This window comes from Plectropomus leopardus, chromosome 6 (genome assembly GCF_008729295.1).
Source record: "Plectropomus leopardus isolate mb chromosome 6, YSFRI_Pleo_2.0, whole genome shotgun sequence".
Lineage (NCBI taxonomy): Eukaryota > Metazoa > Chordata > Actinopteri > Perciformes > Serranidae > Plectropomus > Plectropomus leopardus.
Window position 1 is genome coordinate 21223816 of NC_056468.1, and position 17539 is coordinate 21241354.

General features: G+C 40.0%; 2 protein-coding genes across 3 annotated transcripts; both read left to right on the forward strand.

The window, feature by feature from the left end:
• Positions 1 to 846: 846 nt before the first annotated feature.
• gkap1 (G kinase anchoring protein 1) lies at positions 847 to 7803 on the forward strand. Of its 2 annotated transcripts, none has more exons than XM_042488124.1 (12): positions 847 to 935; positions 1364 to 1630; positions 3236 to 3394; positions 3809 to 3886; positions 4185 to 4323; positions 4434 to 4462; positions 4663 to 4824; positions 5865 to 5951; positions 6283 to 6346; positions 6467 to 6537; positions 6630 to 6707; positions 7329 to 7803. In XM_042488124.1, the coding sequence occupies exons 2-12, from the start codon at positions 1382 to 1384 to the stop codon at positions 7368 to 7370; spliced, it is 1158 nt and encodes a 385-aa protein (XP_042344058.1). In that variant the 5' UTR covers positions 847 to 935; positions 1364 to 1381; the 3' UTR covers positions 7371 to 7803. The 2 variants fall into 2 exon arrangements, with proteins under 2 accessions (XP_042344058.1, XP_042344059.1); XM_042488125.1 differs by having other exon boundaries at positions 4188 to 4323; positions 7329 to 7801.
• A 926-nt stretch (positions 7804 to 8729) lies between these two features.
• On the forward strand, positions 8730 to 16568 carry LOC121944779 (ubiquilin-1-like). Its single transcript, XM_042488676.1, has 11 exons — positions 8730 to 8963; positions 9090 to 9232; positions 10215 to 10339; positions 10490 to 10752; positions 11077 to 11238; positions 11337 to 11505; positions 11796 to 11917; positions 12202 to 12285; positions 13750 to 13865; positions 14017 to 14182; positions 15721 to 16568. The coding sequence occupies exons 1-11, from the start codon at positions 8838 to 8840 to the stop codon at positions 15862 to 15864; spliced, it is 1620 nt and encodes a 539-aa protein (XP_042344610.1). The 5' UTR covers positions 8730 to 8837; the 3' UTR covers positions 15865 to 16568.
• Positions 16569 to 17539: the final 971 nt, after the last annotated feature.

Below are 17539 nucleotides of genomic sequence, written 5' to 3' on the forward strand. Positions count from 1 at the left end.
ACCCATGCAATCCTACTTTTTAACATGATGTAAATGTGTCTAGTTCCTTCTTATCTTCATATATGTGTAAAAAACAAAACCAATATTGCCTGCGTTCCCACTCTGTTCCCAATATTTTACTGTTGTTGGTCCCTGAAGTTCCCACATAACTTGTCCAGAGAGTTTTAAAATATGCTGCCCGTTCTTATTGAAATAATTTCCAGAAGGATCTGTAATTGTCCAAGCTGATTACCATAGGGGATTTTAATTCAATTTTAAAGGGAAAAAACCCTGCTCATGGTCAGTGTGATTGATGTTCAAACTATCAAATCATTTAGAAGATTGTACATGGTTTTAACTTTTTGTGTCTGTTACATTTTAGGTCAATGCATTGACTGCTTGCTAATTTATGGTGTGTGACAGTTGTACTTATCTACTATATATATGAAGTATTATATTAAGTGACATTATGCCTGGGCTTCAGCCCTGATTGTTTTATAAATAGCCTTGAATCTAAATATGTGGCTATATATATATATATAGCGTTACTTGAAGAAATGTACTGCTGTACTAATGTACTGCTTACCACTATTTACACATACATACTAACTCATTTTGCAATTCTAGCCGATATATAGTCAATATATTTTTAATGATAGCAGTTGATAGATCTGTTTCTACTCAATATTAACAAGCCTCTGAATAATAATAAGTCATGAAAGAAGTCTCTGGTTATTTGCCTTAAAATGACTGATTCTGTCCAAAAACAATTTACACAACGCAGACAAGATAAAAACTAAAAACAAAGAACAACAGTTTTTCTTGTGAATAGCAGGCACTTTAAAGCGAGAGACCATTTACCATTCGCCTTTATCCTTTTTGGCACCACCGGGCAGCTGTACTCAGCCAACCGCTGGTAGCAGACCGACAACAGCCGACAGCACCTCCGCGAACAGGTGAAAGTACTCTTTAGCAAGTTTTCTTGTTAGCGCTGTCTCTTCAAAACAAGTCAGCAAATGTATTAAACACAAAAGATCGTTGTGATTTCATTAATGTGGTTTTGGCCGTCATGTTGCGCTACTTTTGCACTTGTTTAGAAGCTAAAGAAACCGGCTAAGCCTTGTTACAGTTAGCTAGCTTAACTTGATGCTATGTACTGCTAGCTGTCCCCCGACCGTTAGCAATGGTTAAATCACGTTACATCTATCATCACGACTGTCTTTTATGATAAACACACTAACCGTAAAATGTGTGGCTCTGGATAAAGGGCGACAGAGATAACATTTTATCCAAAAAGATGTCGCAATCAGTGGCTAGCTGGTTGTTTTATGACCGGCTTCAAGTTGTCCTAACTGTATAGTTCCTCGTCTCTTTTTGTCATTAGTTAGTTTTCCTTCTAGCAATGGCATCGTCTGCTATGATCACCGTCCCCACCACCGCCTCCCGCTTCGCCCTGCTCCAGATAGACTCGGACTCGGACTCGGACGCCTCCGATGCAGGGAAGACCACCGCCAAGTCCGGACGGGACTCCTCCGGGAAGCCCCGGCAGGGAAAGGCAGGAGCAGCCGGGGGGAAAGCGGGTCAGTGTAACGACAAGAAGAAAGACAAGAAAAAGAAGAAGAGGGAACAGCAGCAGAGTGAGGCAAATGAGGTGACAGCACGACCCTCTGCGTCATATGTACCTGTGATTTCACGGCGCCGTCATGGCTTCATTTAGTGAGAGATTGTGCTCATCTGTTGTTTCACTTCAGCAGAAGTGAAACTGCAGATGGTGGCGACAGGTACAGAAAACAGACTCCGGTCTTTGTGTTGCTTTCAGTTGTTTCAGTACAAGCATTGGCATCCATTCAGATTGAACATGTAGCTAACCAGCATTTCAGTGCTTGATAAGACACATCACATCACACATCACTAAATGCTTACTTAGCAAGAGCAACACCTCAAGTCCCCACACCATTTAATCTGTGCTGATAAAAGGAAACTTTGCCCATTTCCAAAAATCTTACATGTTATACCTTTGGTCCATTGACTTTGACACCAGTAAACTGGAGGTGCTGAAATCCTAACAGATTTTTGGGTTTTAGGACTCATTACTGCGGGTCACTAGTTAAAGCCTTGTCTGATTTCTAGCTTTGAGAGAGAATAGCTCAGGTTCACAAATATTTATTGTACTATGGCCATGGAAATAGTATTGGAATTCTCAATTTGGGTTGTATTCCCCTTTAAATGGAGAAAAGAAAGCAACTATTTGCGTTTGTAAAAATGAGAAGATATGTAATGTTACGTCTTTTTGCAGTCAGATGATCAAATTGGCCATCAGTAAGGCAATTTTATATATCACATTTCATCACAACTATACTCTGTCCTTTACATTAAAATGTAGAGTTGATAGTTAAGCACTTCAGAACAAAAAAGAAACATGCATCTGTTGTGATAACTAATCTTAGAAGTCTCTTTTAAGCAGAAATGTCAGATATTCATTCAGCGTCTCTAATTTGAGGATTTCCTGCCTTTCTTTCTTTAATATAATTGCAAACTGAATATCCTAAAGTTTTGGGCTGCTGGTCAGAAAAAACAAAATACTTGAAGAGGTCACCTTGGTATGGAAAAATGTCATGGAAATAGTTGCACACTTTTTTTTAACACTTTAGATCTTAGACTAGATTATTCATTAATTAGTTAAGAAAGTATTTGTCAGATGAACTGACAATGAAAATACTTTTAAGTTTTAGCACTTTTTAAAAGGCACGTGCAAAGAACCCAGAACCCCCCCAAAGACAGTAAGGGGTCCACATTTACTCCACAGACATTTTCTTGACATCATTGTAAATAAGAGCTTGCTCTCAATGATCCATCTAGACAAAATAAATAGGTATATATAGTGACTAAATTTAAGCCAGAGAAACAAGCAGTTTTCAGTGTGTTTTTGAAAGTGGTCGTAGTTGTCATTGATCTCAGATCAGTCAGTTAGTTTGAAAGAACAGGACCATAATAAAAAATGCCCTTACCAGATGTAGATCTTATTATTGGCACAGTTCGCAAAGCCCCACCTGATGACGCGAGAGGTCTGACTGGATGGTTGTCGATAAGTAGAAGGCCTCTGATTATTTTAAAAATGAAAGACAGCGTCCTCTGTTCCTGCACACACGGTGATGATTTCTAAAGCTCACAACAGAGCACGGTGATGTTCATGATTGTAGCAGTAATTATCATAATAAGTGTCAGTTTTTGCATTAATCTCACATCTCTTTATCAGTTACGTAATCTGGCCTTCAAGAAGATTCCTCAGAAGTCGTGTCTCCCGCCTCCCTGTATGACACTGTCAGGAATAGCCAGTGAACTTCTCAGTCCTGCACCAGGGGACCACAGTATACCTTCAGAGGGGTGGCAGCAGTGGAAGCAGAGGGACGAGCAGGTAAAATGAGAGAACGACAAATGTGAGAGCTGGTGAGCCACACTGTAGATGAAGTTCTCTGAATAACTGACGTGCCCCTCAGGAAACCACATCACTTCCAGTTGTGTTAGTGGAGTTCAGAGGTCAACAGTAGAGGACTGGTTTTAGGTTTTTTTTGCAGCAGTATAAGCCAGAAAGAAGGTATTATCAGAAGTAATTAACTGACTGTTTTTGAAAACTTGTTGGAGGAAATAAGGGTTCACATAATCTTGTTTTTTGCAGCCATTAGAGAAGAGACAATGCATGAAATATAATAAATTGTCATGCTCTGATATACCTGTATTTAAAACTGTTTATGACTAAATTTACAGATGGTACAAACAATTTGTTTTGAGTGATTGTTCTTTCTCGTCTGTTGTCCTCCTCCCTCTGTAGATAACCACTGAGCTTTATGAGGCCGACTTGGAAAAGGCTTTGATTCTAAGTAAACTGGAGTTTGAACAAAATAAACAGGTACAGTGCCCACACACATTAATATACCTCTTTTGACAAAACTGTTTGGGGAGGGGGTACATCTGTTTTTGTCAGTCTATCCTCAAATGTTGAGCTCTTTAGACTCTGTGTTCAGTCTTAGACGATGGAGGCTCTGATAACCCTGCCTGTATTTATTAGAGTTTTTCTGATGTTAATTCCAGTACAGAAATGCCTTTGATACTGCCCAAAATAATGGATCGGCTATCAGCGAGTACACTAGTCTGTGCACCAATCCAATACCATGTAACTTAAAGTCAAACTATCTGCTTTCACTCAGCAGAACAACACAAATTCTTCCTCACCAAAGTCACGAGGAGGAAAAGAGGGCGGAGGGAAGAAGGACAAAAAGAAGAATCAGCAAGCAAAGGACAAAAAGACAGTTTCACTGCAGGACTTCCAGGCTGAGGGCAGCGCAGGTGAGAGACTAACTGATTGGTCTCAAAAGCCATCACACTATGAACATTTGTGCTGCAGTTTGTGGCTCGAGACGCTCCAAAAATAATATTTACTTCAATGTACTTTGCAGAACATTTGAGTAAGAAACAAGAGAAAGAGGTGAGCAAAGTCCCTGAGCATATTTTCCTTTCTTGACCCCAGCTGTAAATCTGTGATGTTGTCAAATGAGTGGAACACATTTTCCCTTTTATTGTATATAAATATATTTTCCTGTCAGTTGTACGGGGCTTATCAGAGGTTAAACATCGTGCATGATGTGGTGAGTCCCTGTTCGAAACACTGACCTCACTCCCTTCCAGGACACCAGAGTGGCCAACCTCGCATTGGGAATCGGGCAGGAGGAGCGTTTTTTCAACAAGCTCGAGGATGATGTCACTCGGATTATCCAGCAGGAGAAGAGACGTGAGCAGTACGCCAACAGCCAGGGACAAGAAGTCAACACGTCCACAGAACATGAACCAGTGAGTTGACGGGCAGAAAGATCCGATATATAAACAAACTATTGCTTCAGCTTTTTTGCATGATGATGTTGAAGATTAATATAATATATTTATTATTATTATTATTATTATATATATTATTATTTTTTTAAAATATATTTTAAACAACTAACAACATAAAAGACAGTGACAAACAAAACAGTACACAAGGGAAAGAAGAAATGAATAGATAAAACAAATAATGATTGGCTTCGATGATATAAAATCCCGAATTTTTGTTACCCTCCTGAAAAAAACACAGAAAGTGAAAAAAAGTATATGTATGTATGTATCATATGCATAACCATGTACTTACAAGCTCATACACTTAAACATTCATTAAAAATGAATGAACTCATGGACTGGTTATGCTTGTATATTCTATACGTACAGTGCACAGTGTAAGAAATGTACATACTGGTCAAAGCAACACGAGGGTGCACAAATTTAAGATTGCACAGAGCAAAAAATATCAAATAAAATACAGATTCATTCTTCTTGTGTTGATAAATAAAAATGTCCCACCTGTTGATTATATGTTTACTCTGTATGGTGAGTAGACAGGCAGAAACACACACAGTACATGTACAAATATTAGTACAGCTGTTTATTATGCCTCAAGTATCTATGGTACACGAACAAATCTTGCATGCACTGTTGAATTTCATTGGTACAATATTTGTATTTCCTTTATTTATACAGAACATTTTAAAACTTTACAGTCTCAATGATAAATTAACTTTTCACCTCAGAAGGTGTGATTTCTTGGTCAGACTTCACATTCCCAATGTTGTCATTAGTCATTTATCTATGCAGGAAATGTACTGTACTGTACTGTAAATTTGGGTAAAGATAAATACTTTGACTCTATCACATTTTGTAGCATTATTCTTTACGATGCCCAGCTCAGCTTTTCTTCTGCCATTTCACCACCAGGTGAAATCTGTTTGTTTGCTGAGCTGAACTATTAAGGAAAGCAAATTTGTCCTGAGTTGCTCTTTTCTGCCTGTTCTTCCTGTTAGGATCCCCGAGCAGAGCAGCTGAAGTACGACCTGGAGAAGAAAGACCAGGAAATCGATAAGCTAAAGAAAAACATCTTACAGTGGGAGGTCAGCAGTCACAAGCAGTTTCCCCATTATTCTGTAATTTCACCCTGATCTGCCAGAAACATGCTGAGATATCTATTTTTATATATATTAAATCCAAGTATATAGTATCTAAATAGGATAAGGGCATTTGTTTCCATTTAATATATACATTTTCTGCTGATGATTTTAGTCATTTTGACTGATAAATGGCTTGAGCTTTGTTTTAAGCTGACACTGTTTTGGAAAATTAAGAATTCAGGTAGTGATCTACCTGAACAGATTTTATCAGCCATGAACTCTTTTAAAACAACAACAAAATGTTTTTTTTTCTTTTTGCTTCTCAACTCTGCAGGGAAAATACAGAGAGGTGAAAACAAGAAATTCTCAGCTGCTTAAGATGCTCCAACAGGGAGAGAGTGAGTCTAACATCGGCAAAATTACACCTGATAACCCTGCTTCCTTTTCCTTCTGTCCTTTTCTTTCCCAAATGAGGATTCGCGCTGATATTTCTGTTTTATGATGTTTCTCTCCTTCAGTGAAAGATAAAGCAGAACTGCTTCTACAGGTAGAAGAGCTACTACATATAAAAGAAGAACTGTCATTACAGGTGTGTTGTGGTCACATAAAGATTATGAGAGAGGAATGCAGGTGTGTGCGATACATTTATGTGCATTCAAATGCTGTATTTTTTAAATGTAGGTAGCATCGTTACACGCTGCACTTGAACAAGAAAAGTCTAAAGTCAAAGGTTTGCAGTCGGAACAACCGAAACATCAGGTGAGGGTTCAAATAATCACTCATTTATGTCTGATAAGTGTGAAGTAGTGTCACAATAACAAGGAAAACTGGACTCAGATTCAAGTGTCGAATTTTAGAGAGGTGAAAAGTAATGTGTGGGTGGGAGTGTCCTTGTATTAACTGATGTTCGCGAGTGTGTGCATGCTCCTTCTTTTCCTTTCTATAGAAACGAGAGAAAAAGCAGCCAGTTAGTCAGATGAAGTGAGAGCAGTTGCAGTGCAAGTAAGCCAGAAATACAGCAATAAAAGTGTCATTTAGTTTATTACTACATCTGAGATCAGAGTCGAACGGGGTTTCATCGGTCACTAAATTCCTGGAAAAGTTATGAAATTAGAGAAATTGTTATCCAGGTTTGGAAATGGTTTTGAAATAGAAACAATGTTTTTGGAAAGTTTTAATTATGCATTGTTTTGGCTGTCGTTTAGAATATGTTTATATAAATCCCAAAGCATGTGTAGCGTTTTAATGATGTAATGCCCTGTTTTAAAGTTTGTTTGATTTTTTTCCCACGTATATTAATTGATCTATACTTTGAAGGTCAAGAAAATAAGTAATACTTCTGATAAATAATTGTGCGCTTTCTGGACTTCTGGTTGGCAGGGAAACAAGAAAGGGAGGAAAGGCTCGGAGATGGATCTATGAAGGTGTCAAATGGAAAAGATCCTAAAAGCAAAACAAAACAAATGAATGAACAAATGAAGAAAAACACAACTGATCATAATCAGGGTTCTCGTTCCATAATTCTCTTTCTTTTTTTTCTAGCTCGGACTCCATGTCAGCATATAATGCATGCCCCCCTTACACACACACACACACACACACACACATACACAGCATACACTCCAGTGGAAGCAGGATGTTACACATGAACAAGAATTACAGAAGCTTTTAAATCTGACTAAATTTAAACTTTGTGTTGGTGGTTTGGCACACAGTGCTGCCCTCTGCAGGCACAAGCAGCATCTATAGTACTGTTAAAGGCTGTCTGCCTGTTCTTTGTGTGGGTTTAATGCCAAAATGACAGACGTGAAATGTATGTTTTGGTTTTTTTTTCTTTCTCACTGTTAAGTAAATAAAATACTTTTTTTTTTCAGTGAAAGAAAAATCTTTAATTTCTGGTATATTTTCATCAACGTCAAGATTTTAGAAAACCTATAATCATTGAACAGTAGTGGAAGAATTATTTAGATCCTTGACTTAAGTAAAAGTACTAATACCACCATTTGAAAATACTCTGTTACAAGTAAAAGCCCTGCTTTTAAAATGGTACTTAAGTAAAAGTAACTAATCATAATCAGGAAAAGAAAAAATACACCCCAAAACTCAAAATTGTTTTTTTTTCTTAAATGACAAAACACCCAAATAACTCAAAATCACAAAAAATAATCAGATTTTTTAAAAAGATAGAAAAAGACTTGTTTGTTGAAATAATTGGCTATCAATTCTCAGTGAACTGATGGATTAGTTAATCAACTAATGTTGGATAATTCAATTAATAACAAAAATTCATATTTTATAAGTATGGAGAAGCATGATAAGAATATACTAATGCTGATGACTAAATTTGGATATCGTGCGTTTTGATGGTTTGATGTGATAATATGTCTTCTTTAACCCCCAATTAAAAGAAATACACGTTTTTCCTCTTATTTTTTCTTATTTTTGGCGCTTACTTCTAAAGGAAGATCCGCCACTGACTGCATGCACGAGGAAAAATATAGATCTTTGATTTGGGGGTTTAAGTGTGTCTCTTATGTGAAAAAACTGAAGTTAATCTTTGCGTTTATTCTTAGAATTATTGTTAAGTTTTTGTGGTGTACTGTATCTTTAAGTTGGCTCCCGTTACATAACTGTTAGACATGAAATAGTGTCATCAGACATCTGGCACTGGTACCAATGTAAGAAACAGTGCATTATAAAAAGTGCTTAAGATAATACAAAGGTGTAGGGTTTGTTGTATCTCTGCTCCCCTGCGCGCTCCGGTGAGAGCTGGCACTCATCCACACAACTTTCTGCCGAGTCATCGGGACAGACACGCATCTCCGCCCGGGACTGCGCGCTTCTCTCCGGGTCCACTCATCACCTTCATCGTCACAGGACAGGACTGAGATGTCAGGCGCGGTGAAAGATGGACCGAGAGCACCGGGTCAGAGGTCTGAAAGGATCCGCGTCTCCATCAAAAGTCTCACGGGGAGCAAAGACTTCACCGTTAGAGGAGGCTGCACCGTCAGACAGGTCAGGAGGCCAAACGCACCGGCTCATACTTTGTAGCTTAAATCGTAGCCTTATGTCTTCACAAAATTATTTCCATGCTGCATGTTTCTGGCTGACAAACGGTGATGTTTTGGTGTGTCTGTACAGCTGAAATGGGGTCTAGCAGAGCGCCTGGGAGTCCCTGTAGAGCAGCTGGTGCTGAGCCACTCCGGCCGCGTCCTCAAAGAGTCAGAGCTCCTGAGTCACCTTAAAGTCCAGGATGAGACAGTCAACCTCTGCATGATCCAAAGGTACACAGAAACATGTATGGGATTGGCTCATTTGGTCACTGGCTGATTTACACAGTAGAGATTATAATTTATGTGTATAAATGATAACATATGTGTTTAGTATTCTGCATGCAGCATGTGGATATGTTGGACTGTGAGTTTTAAGAGTTAATCTCCTTTTTAAATAAGTCAGGTTAGTTCTGTGCACTAGGACAGTTGGTAATTCTGGATAGCTTATTTAAATTTTAAAAATCATAAATTTGCAATGTCACTTTAAGGTGGAAAATGAAGCACTGCTAAATATAGAACTGCATCATAATGATTCAAAAGAAAAAGTTTTACAGGTGGACAAAGTCAGCTAGCTATTCAGTTCCTTGATTTAGAGAGTGGCACGTGTTTATCAGGGCTGCATGACATGCAACAAAAAACACGATTGCAGTTTGAGTTGAAATTTTAGTAGGGATGGTAATTTTTGCATTTTATTTTTACTGAAAAGCAAAACACATAAGAATGATGATTTTTATTTATTATTATTAATTTATTTTTTTATTTATTTTCTGGTATCTATACCACTTGAATATGTTCCCTTACGTCTGGAATATGATTTGTAGGCTTTAATGTGGGATAGTATGTTGTGACACCTTTGACCTTTATAAAAAATTTTAAAAAATGCATGTCATGAAATTTAGAAATTGCACTTGGCCATATTGCAATTTTGATAATATTTTGATTACTTGTACTTCCCTAATGTTTACGCCCTGACCTGTTATGGCACACAAAAAAAACAAATGGAAATGAAAAAATGGATGGATCAAATGCTTTGAAATTCAGTAATATTTTGATGTGATGGTGAAATAAAATGATGTGATTTATACACAGTATCAGTGTCAGACCCCAAAAATGTGTAAAATTTGATCCTAGCCCCAAACATCCACCTGCACATGCAGTTTGTTTTTACCACAATACTGGAAGTCTTGATTCAGAGTAAGTCCTTCCTTCTCAGGCCTCAGCATCCATGTGATGCGCCCACCTGTGATCCAGCTTCAGAAATCCAGTCTGAGCTCACAGCTGTTCTTGATCCGGACCCTGATAGCTTCAGACTGTCTCCCACCTCTCCCCTCTGTCTGGGTAAGAACTAGAGGAAAAGCCCTCAGCACTTTTATTTTTCTCATCCTCTTTATCTGGGCTTATACAACAGCTTTGGGTTGATCAGATCCTCCTCAGCTTTCCAGTTCATTTGCATTTTCCTGTCCTTTTGATCTGATCTTGTTTCCACAGTGGAAGGTCTTGACAGGCTTGGCCTAACAAACAGCGGCCCTGGTTTCGTCCCCGCACTGCAGCTCCAGATGGCGAACCAGCTGTTGGCTGACCAGCAGGTGAGGCGCCGTGGCGTGGGCAGCCGCATCGTGCAGACCACCCTGTCCAACTCCAGCCCTAAACCAACCAGACAGCTCATTCTGTCTAATCCCCAAATTCAGCAGCTCCTGCAGACAAACCCAGAGGTGGGAGATATGCTGAACAACACAGATGTCATCACACAGGTGAGGGAAAAAAGGGTGTGAGAGTGTGTTTAAGGTACAAATTTGTTGTGAATGGTAGAGTTCAGTGTGCCAGAGCACTGTCTCGTGTGCTGGCATTACACTGTGTAAGAGTTACTACTTTTATCACTTCAATAACTGAAGTTCTAATTTTTATATAATAAGAGACAACAAGGAGATATGTCTTTTAAAATATAATTCAGGATCAGACAAAAATATGATATGAATTAGTTCAATGGAGGAAAAGGGGTATTTTTTTTCCCTAGTAGCTTGCCTCTAAACTAATGTCTTTCACTCAAATGCTCCCGCTCTTGCTTCTTGTTCCAGGTGCTGGAGCTCGTCAGGAACCCAGATTTGATCGAGGAAGTGATGAATAATGAAGACAGAGCATTAGGCAATTTGCAGCCAGAGCAGGCTGACCCTAGAAGCATCAGTAACGACCCCGGTGGGTTTGAGAAGACCGACACAGAAAGTCTCAACTTATCACAGGTACAGGTTTGGAGATAATGTTTTCCTGAACTGTGTCTTCAGATAATGTCAAACTAATTTGTTGGATTTTGTTGTGTCTCTAATCGACTCCCTCTCAGATCCATATGAGAGCACCCCCAGTGGTGACTGCATCATCTGGGACTCAACATCCAGCTGAGGGAGACAGCGAGCAGACTCTACCCATCTCCAGTGACTCCACAGATACTCTCGGAGAACAGACCGCCACGCCCAGAGCTGATCCAAACCCTCAGAGGACTGTTACTGCAGGCAAATACAAATCCATCCAGTTTAACTACACTAAGAGGAAAAAGTACAACTTCATGCCCGTACATAGGTACCACACAAAAGTGGAGTAATCAAACCAATCTGGCAAACCTACAATCACACAAACATCTGCTTTCTCATCTTTTCGTCCTTTGCTGTACTTCAAGTTATTTAAAGGTGCTAAACCAAGAAACAGGCCATCAATTTTAACTGGTTTAACTAACTATTGCAAACATTTTATCCCTGCTTTTCTTCTTATATTCGTATTCGTGGTCTTCTCTTTCTTTCCTCAGGCTTGCAGTCACTGCTGGAGGAAATCACTTCCAGTCCAGGACTGATGGAGAATCTGCTGTCTGGGCCGTACGTTAGCAGTCTCCTCAACTGCCTCGGCCAGAACCCCGACCTGGCTACACAGGTGAATCATACAGTACTTATGAATTAATGCAAACACATAAACAAGCATGAGCAGAAACACATGACAGGCAACCAGACTTCCTTTTTTCGCATGAAGACTGCATACTTTTTTTTATGCTCTGTTATTTATGAGCATCTGAGTCTCCAAATAATTCATATGGGCTACAATTCAGATGTGTGAACCAGGCTGCAATCCTTCCTACTTGTTAACATATTCCTGTAATCCCTCCACACAAATCCAATTCACTCAGACAGGTTTTAAAGACCATTTTCATACTGTTTCAGATGCTGCTGAGCCACCCTTTGTTCTCAGGAAATCCTCAACTGCAGCAACAGATGAGACAGCAGATCCCTCTCTTCCTGCAACAGGTTAAATAACTCTCCTCACTACGAAACTCTCTCACTCGTCTTGCTATTAGATAACAAACACTATTGCAGTCTGCTCAACGCAGGGGAAAATATCTTGTATGCAATCTACATCCATAGTTTTAGTTTTTTTTCCTAAATAGATATCCTTAAACACATACTATACCATACTATGCAGGATTTTGCAGAGGAACAATTTCAGTCTCAGTCATCATTTATGGCCCACTAGAAGTGTGTGGCTTTGTATTTTTCTGCAGAGATTCTGTCTTCTGTCTGGATTTTCGTATTTTATGCCGGAGGTATTATGTTTTTGGGTTGTCAGTCTGTCTGGTACATTCTTGTGAATTCAATAATCTCAAGAATGCCTCAAGGGAATTTCTTCAAATTGTGCACAAACATTCACATAGACTCAATGGTCACCTGATTAGATTTTGGTGACCATAGGTCAAAGGTCAAGGTCCCTGTGACCATGTCTGTCTCAAGACTATCTCAAGAGCGCCTTGTGGGAATTACTACAGATTTTACACAAATGTTCGAGTAGACTCAAGAATAGACTGATTAGATTTTGGTGGTCAAAGGTCAAGGTCACACTGACCTTGCATTTGTCTTATTTTTGTGAAAACGAAATCTCAAGAACACCTTGAGGGAATTTCTTCAAATTTGACACAAACATTCACTTGGACTTAACAATCAGCTATTTAGAATTTGATGTTCAAAGGTCAAGGTCGCTGTGACCTAACATCCTCATCATTTTCGTGAATGCAATATCTGAAGATGGCTTGAAGGGACGGTTCTCTAATTTGGCACAAACATCCACTTGTACTAAAAAATTAACTGATTAGAATCGGGTGGTGGAAGTCATAGGTCAAGGTCACAGTGACCTCATAAAAATGATTTTGGCCATAACTCAAGAACTTTGGGTGCCCACTTTGAAACTGTGCTGATCTGATAAATCTTCTGTGCTGTGGGGGGGAAGATAAGTGTGAATCATCCATATTTTCACAGACATGGCTGTTAACTGAGAGTGCAAGTTGGCTGGTGTGCAAAGGCATACAACCACGAGGTAGCATATTTAGTTCCTCTTTTGCTGTTTTTGGGACAAAAAGGTAGCTATCAAGTACCAGACAGTAGGCTGCAGGCATTGAAGAGGAAGCAATGAAAAATGTGGACACCGTGTCAAAAAAATGCAAATAGAGTGAACAGGAGTGATGTGGGGGTGGCTTTCGCTTTTCCTTTTCCTGACAAGCGTGTTTACAAACAGCATCCAAAAGGTCCTGCGTAGTATACTTTTACGACAGATGTTTTTTTTGTATGTGGTGTATGTACTTATTAGCCACACAAGCAATGTCTGTCAAAGGGTTCATTACTAGAATATATTCTAGTATGCAGTCTTCCATAGTAAGCTCCTTACGCTCTGTTGTTTATGATTAATGTCGTCATTACTAATCATCAGTGATGAATCTGTAGATGCAGAGTCCAGAGCTGCTGTCAGCCATGTTGAACCCCAGAGCCATGGAGGCTCTGCTACACATCCAACAGGGCCTACAGACTCTGGCTGCGGAGGCTCCTGCACTGATACCTACGTGAGTATAAATATACAGAATAAAAACACACAGTACAACCCAAAGATTATTCACAAGATGGTTGAGTTTCTGGTTTAAGCAGTACTTCTACATTAAGTGCATTGAAGAAACTGTGAGACTTTTCATGAGTTACCACATGTGTGTCTTGCAGGGCTGTAAACACCGGAGTCAGTGTTAATGCTGCCCCTGAGCTAAACTCAGACTCTGTCCCCAACAGCCAACCAGGAGGGGGTCCTCAGGTTGCCACGGTGACAGAGCAGCAGCAGCAGCAGTTTGTACAACAGATGCTACAGGCGCTGGCTAACGCCAATCATGAGGTACGTCAATGTGTCCTTGTAACATGGTTATGTGCTTCTCTAATTGATCTGAACTCCTCCTGGTTTGAAATATCACCAGAAAATAAGAATTTTAAGCCAAAAGCTTACTGGAAACCATGCATCCACTATCGTCTGCTTATCCGAGGCCAAGTTGCAGGGGCAGCAAGCTGAGCAAAGCACTCCTGGCGTCCCTCTCCCCAGCAACACTTTCCAGATCCACCTGGGGTACCCTGAGGCGTTCCCAGAGCAGACGAGATATGTAATCCCTCCAGCGTGTTCTGGATCTGCTACAGGGCCTCCCACCAGTTGGACGTACCCAGAACACCTCTAATGGAAGGTGATCAGGAGGCATCCTAATCAGATGCCCGAACCTCAACTGGCCCCTTTTGACGTGAAGGAGAAGCGGCTCTACTCAGAGCTCCTCACCCGTCTCTCAGGCTGAGTCCTGCCACTCTCTGGAGGAGACTCATGTTGTTTGCTTGTATCTGCAATCTCGTTTACTACCCAAAGCTCATGACCATAGGTGAGGGTCAGAGCATAGATGGACCGGTAAATCGAGAGCTGTTCCCTCTGGCTCAGCTCCATCTTCACCACGACAGTCCTACGCAACTCCCGCATCACTGTGGATGCTGGACCAAACCGCCTTTCCTTCTCACGCTCCATTCTAACCTCACTGCTAACCTCAACCTCTCGAGAATCGCCACCTTAACGTGGTAGAGGGGTTTGTGTGTCCCTGTGATCCTGGAGCTGTGTTGCCTGGGGCTAATAGCCCCTGGTAGGGTCTCCCAAGGCAAAGTGGTCCCAGGGGAGGGGCCAGACTAAAAGCGGTTAAAAGAAGACCATGAAATGTTTTGTTTTTTCTTTTGGGCCACGAGTACCTTGCCCGGAGCCTGATCTAGGGGGAGCTCGACGGCGAGCATCTGGTGGCCGGGCCTTAGCCCATGGAGCCGCCACCCTGTAGGTCCACCACCCGCATGGTTACCCGGGCGTGCTGACCCTCAGCATGTTAAACTAGCTTACTGGAAACTTCTCTTTAAAATGCTGGCCTTTTATTATTATCGCAAAAGTGAGGTATATGATGCAACCTGTTTCTAATGAAGTACTCACACAGCAGTACCACACTCAAAGAGTAACTGCACCGAGTCCAATAATCCTGCCTGCACTGACAGCACAACATGCTTTCCCCAGTGTGGCTCCATAGTACCACCCAACGCCACATCTGGCCACATCCATCTGTGATAATATGTGTGGTCAGAGGTTCAGGAGATTCATTCCTTTTAACCCATAAAAGCCAGTGCAGCTGGAAACTCTTTTCAGGATTTAATCAAACTAATTAGACTGTGTGATCCCCAGAAAGTCTGTTTAATTTTTAAAAAAATATTATTTAAAAAGACTGAACCACAAATTCAGCCAAGATACAAATGAAATTTCGTCAAATTGTATTTTAACTCACAGAGGCTCACAAATACATTGCTAGTTTTTAATGATCATGTCATCGTACTAAGACTTTAAATAACTGTCCTGTCATGTCCCGTCAGGTCAGCAATGAGGAGGCCGAGTTTCGGGACGAGTTGGAGCATCTGAGCTCGATGGGCTTCAGAGACAGAGAGGCAAACCTTCAGCTCCTCATCAGAACTGGAGGAGACCTCACCACTGCCATTCAGCATCTGCTCCATCTCTGACACACGCAAACACACGCACGTTGATCTTTGCACATACACATACGTACATAAGTGAATGCACATCCATATTACATATAAGCTACATGTAGCTTATAAATGATTAAAAAGTGCTGTACTAAAAACAAATATATAAGAAACATGCAAGCCATATTTATATTGTTGCACTCACAAAAATTCACTTATATTCCTCCATAACTTCCCTTACTAACCTCGTGCTGCAGTAGTAAATTAAATGACGTCCTAGCTTAATAGTCACTCTTAAACTTGAATACACTTGACACTTATTTTTCCTTTTTGAATAGAGAGTGCCATATGCTTTACAGACTGTAAAGCCCCCTGAAGCAAATGTGTGATTTGTGATAGTGTGCATGAATGAGAAATCATATACATATACAGCCAGAGTCAGTGCTTTGGGCTAATATTAGGGTAGATACATAAGAATACAATCACTTTCACTCTGTCAGAGACTATTGATGTGTGCACTTCATGTAGAACAATGAGTAGACTTTGTACCTATTTGTACCTATTTGTACATATTTGCGTAGTGCGTGGGTAGTGCTAATGCACTTACTAAAAATGACAATAACAACATTTAACTTTGCTTTAATGTCAAATTGTAGCAGGATAGAACATTACCGACAACATTTCACTTGTGGTTCGCAAAAAATCTTCCTGCTTGTTTGCTTGTCCACCAAGATGGTGACCACTGAGGGCAATAAGTGTCAAGTGTCCACACTCAACATTTTGACTGTTATGATTATACCATCCAGGTACACATAGTGCTCTGCATTTCGCCATACTGTCAGTGTGAACACATCTATGCACTCCTAATAGCACGTGTTAGTACGGAAGAGCATGATGTGAGACAGATATGTGCAGGTGCAGGTCCGTACAGGTACTTAAATCCACCTCACATACTGTAGGCTTGTAGCAGTTGCATACATATTCAGAGGGAGGTCATGTATTATTAATATTTGTGCAACACCATGAAGCTCAGGCCTCTTTTCACGGGACGATAATGCGAGCTCATAACACCCAGAGTCAGTCAGACGTTTCTGGAAGGACTCGGAGGATTCACACTCTCAGTCTACAGTCAGCAGACCAGGTGCCACGGGTTCAGTCTTTTGTGTCTGTTCCCTCCCTCCCTTGCCGCTCTTGTGTCTTGTCCACCACAGGCTGTAAAGACTAAACTCGCTAGATAATTATGCATAGCTCCAAAAGATGTTTGACCTCAGCAAATTAGCCTGATTTCTTTCAAAAACTATTTATGTATGTACATGTTACTGTGTGTACACGGCAAGCTGTTCAAACAAATTGCCCCTGGTGGGAATAATAAAGTTGTCTGAAACTAAATCTGAAAACCTGGAAGGCGATGAGCAACACAAAAGGGAATGACCCAAAAATTTGCAAGAATTTAGTAAAAAAAAATACAAGAAAATTAATTGAAATTATCAACCAAAAAAAAAAAAAAAAAAACTAGGACACAAAACCAGGAAATGACCAATAAATGTAATACATTTATAAAACAATAAATATAAATAATTAAAAATAAATATATTTTTGTAAGCTAATTTTAAATATATAATTATAATAATTATATATTTTTCTTGATATTTTCCCCTGTTTCTTTCAAAATTTTCGAATGCTCTCTCTTTCTTTCTTTCTCTCTTTCTTT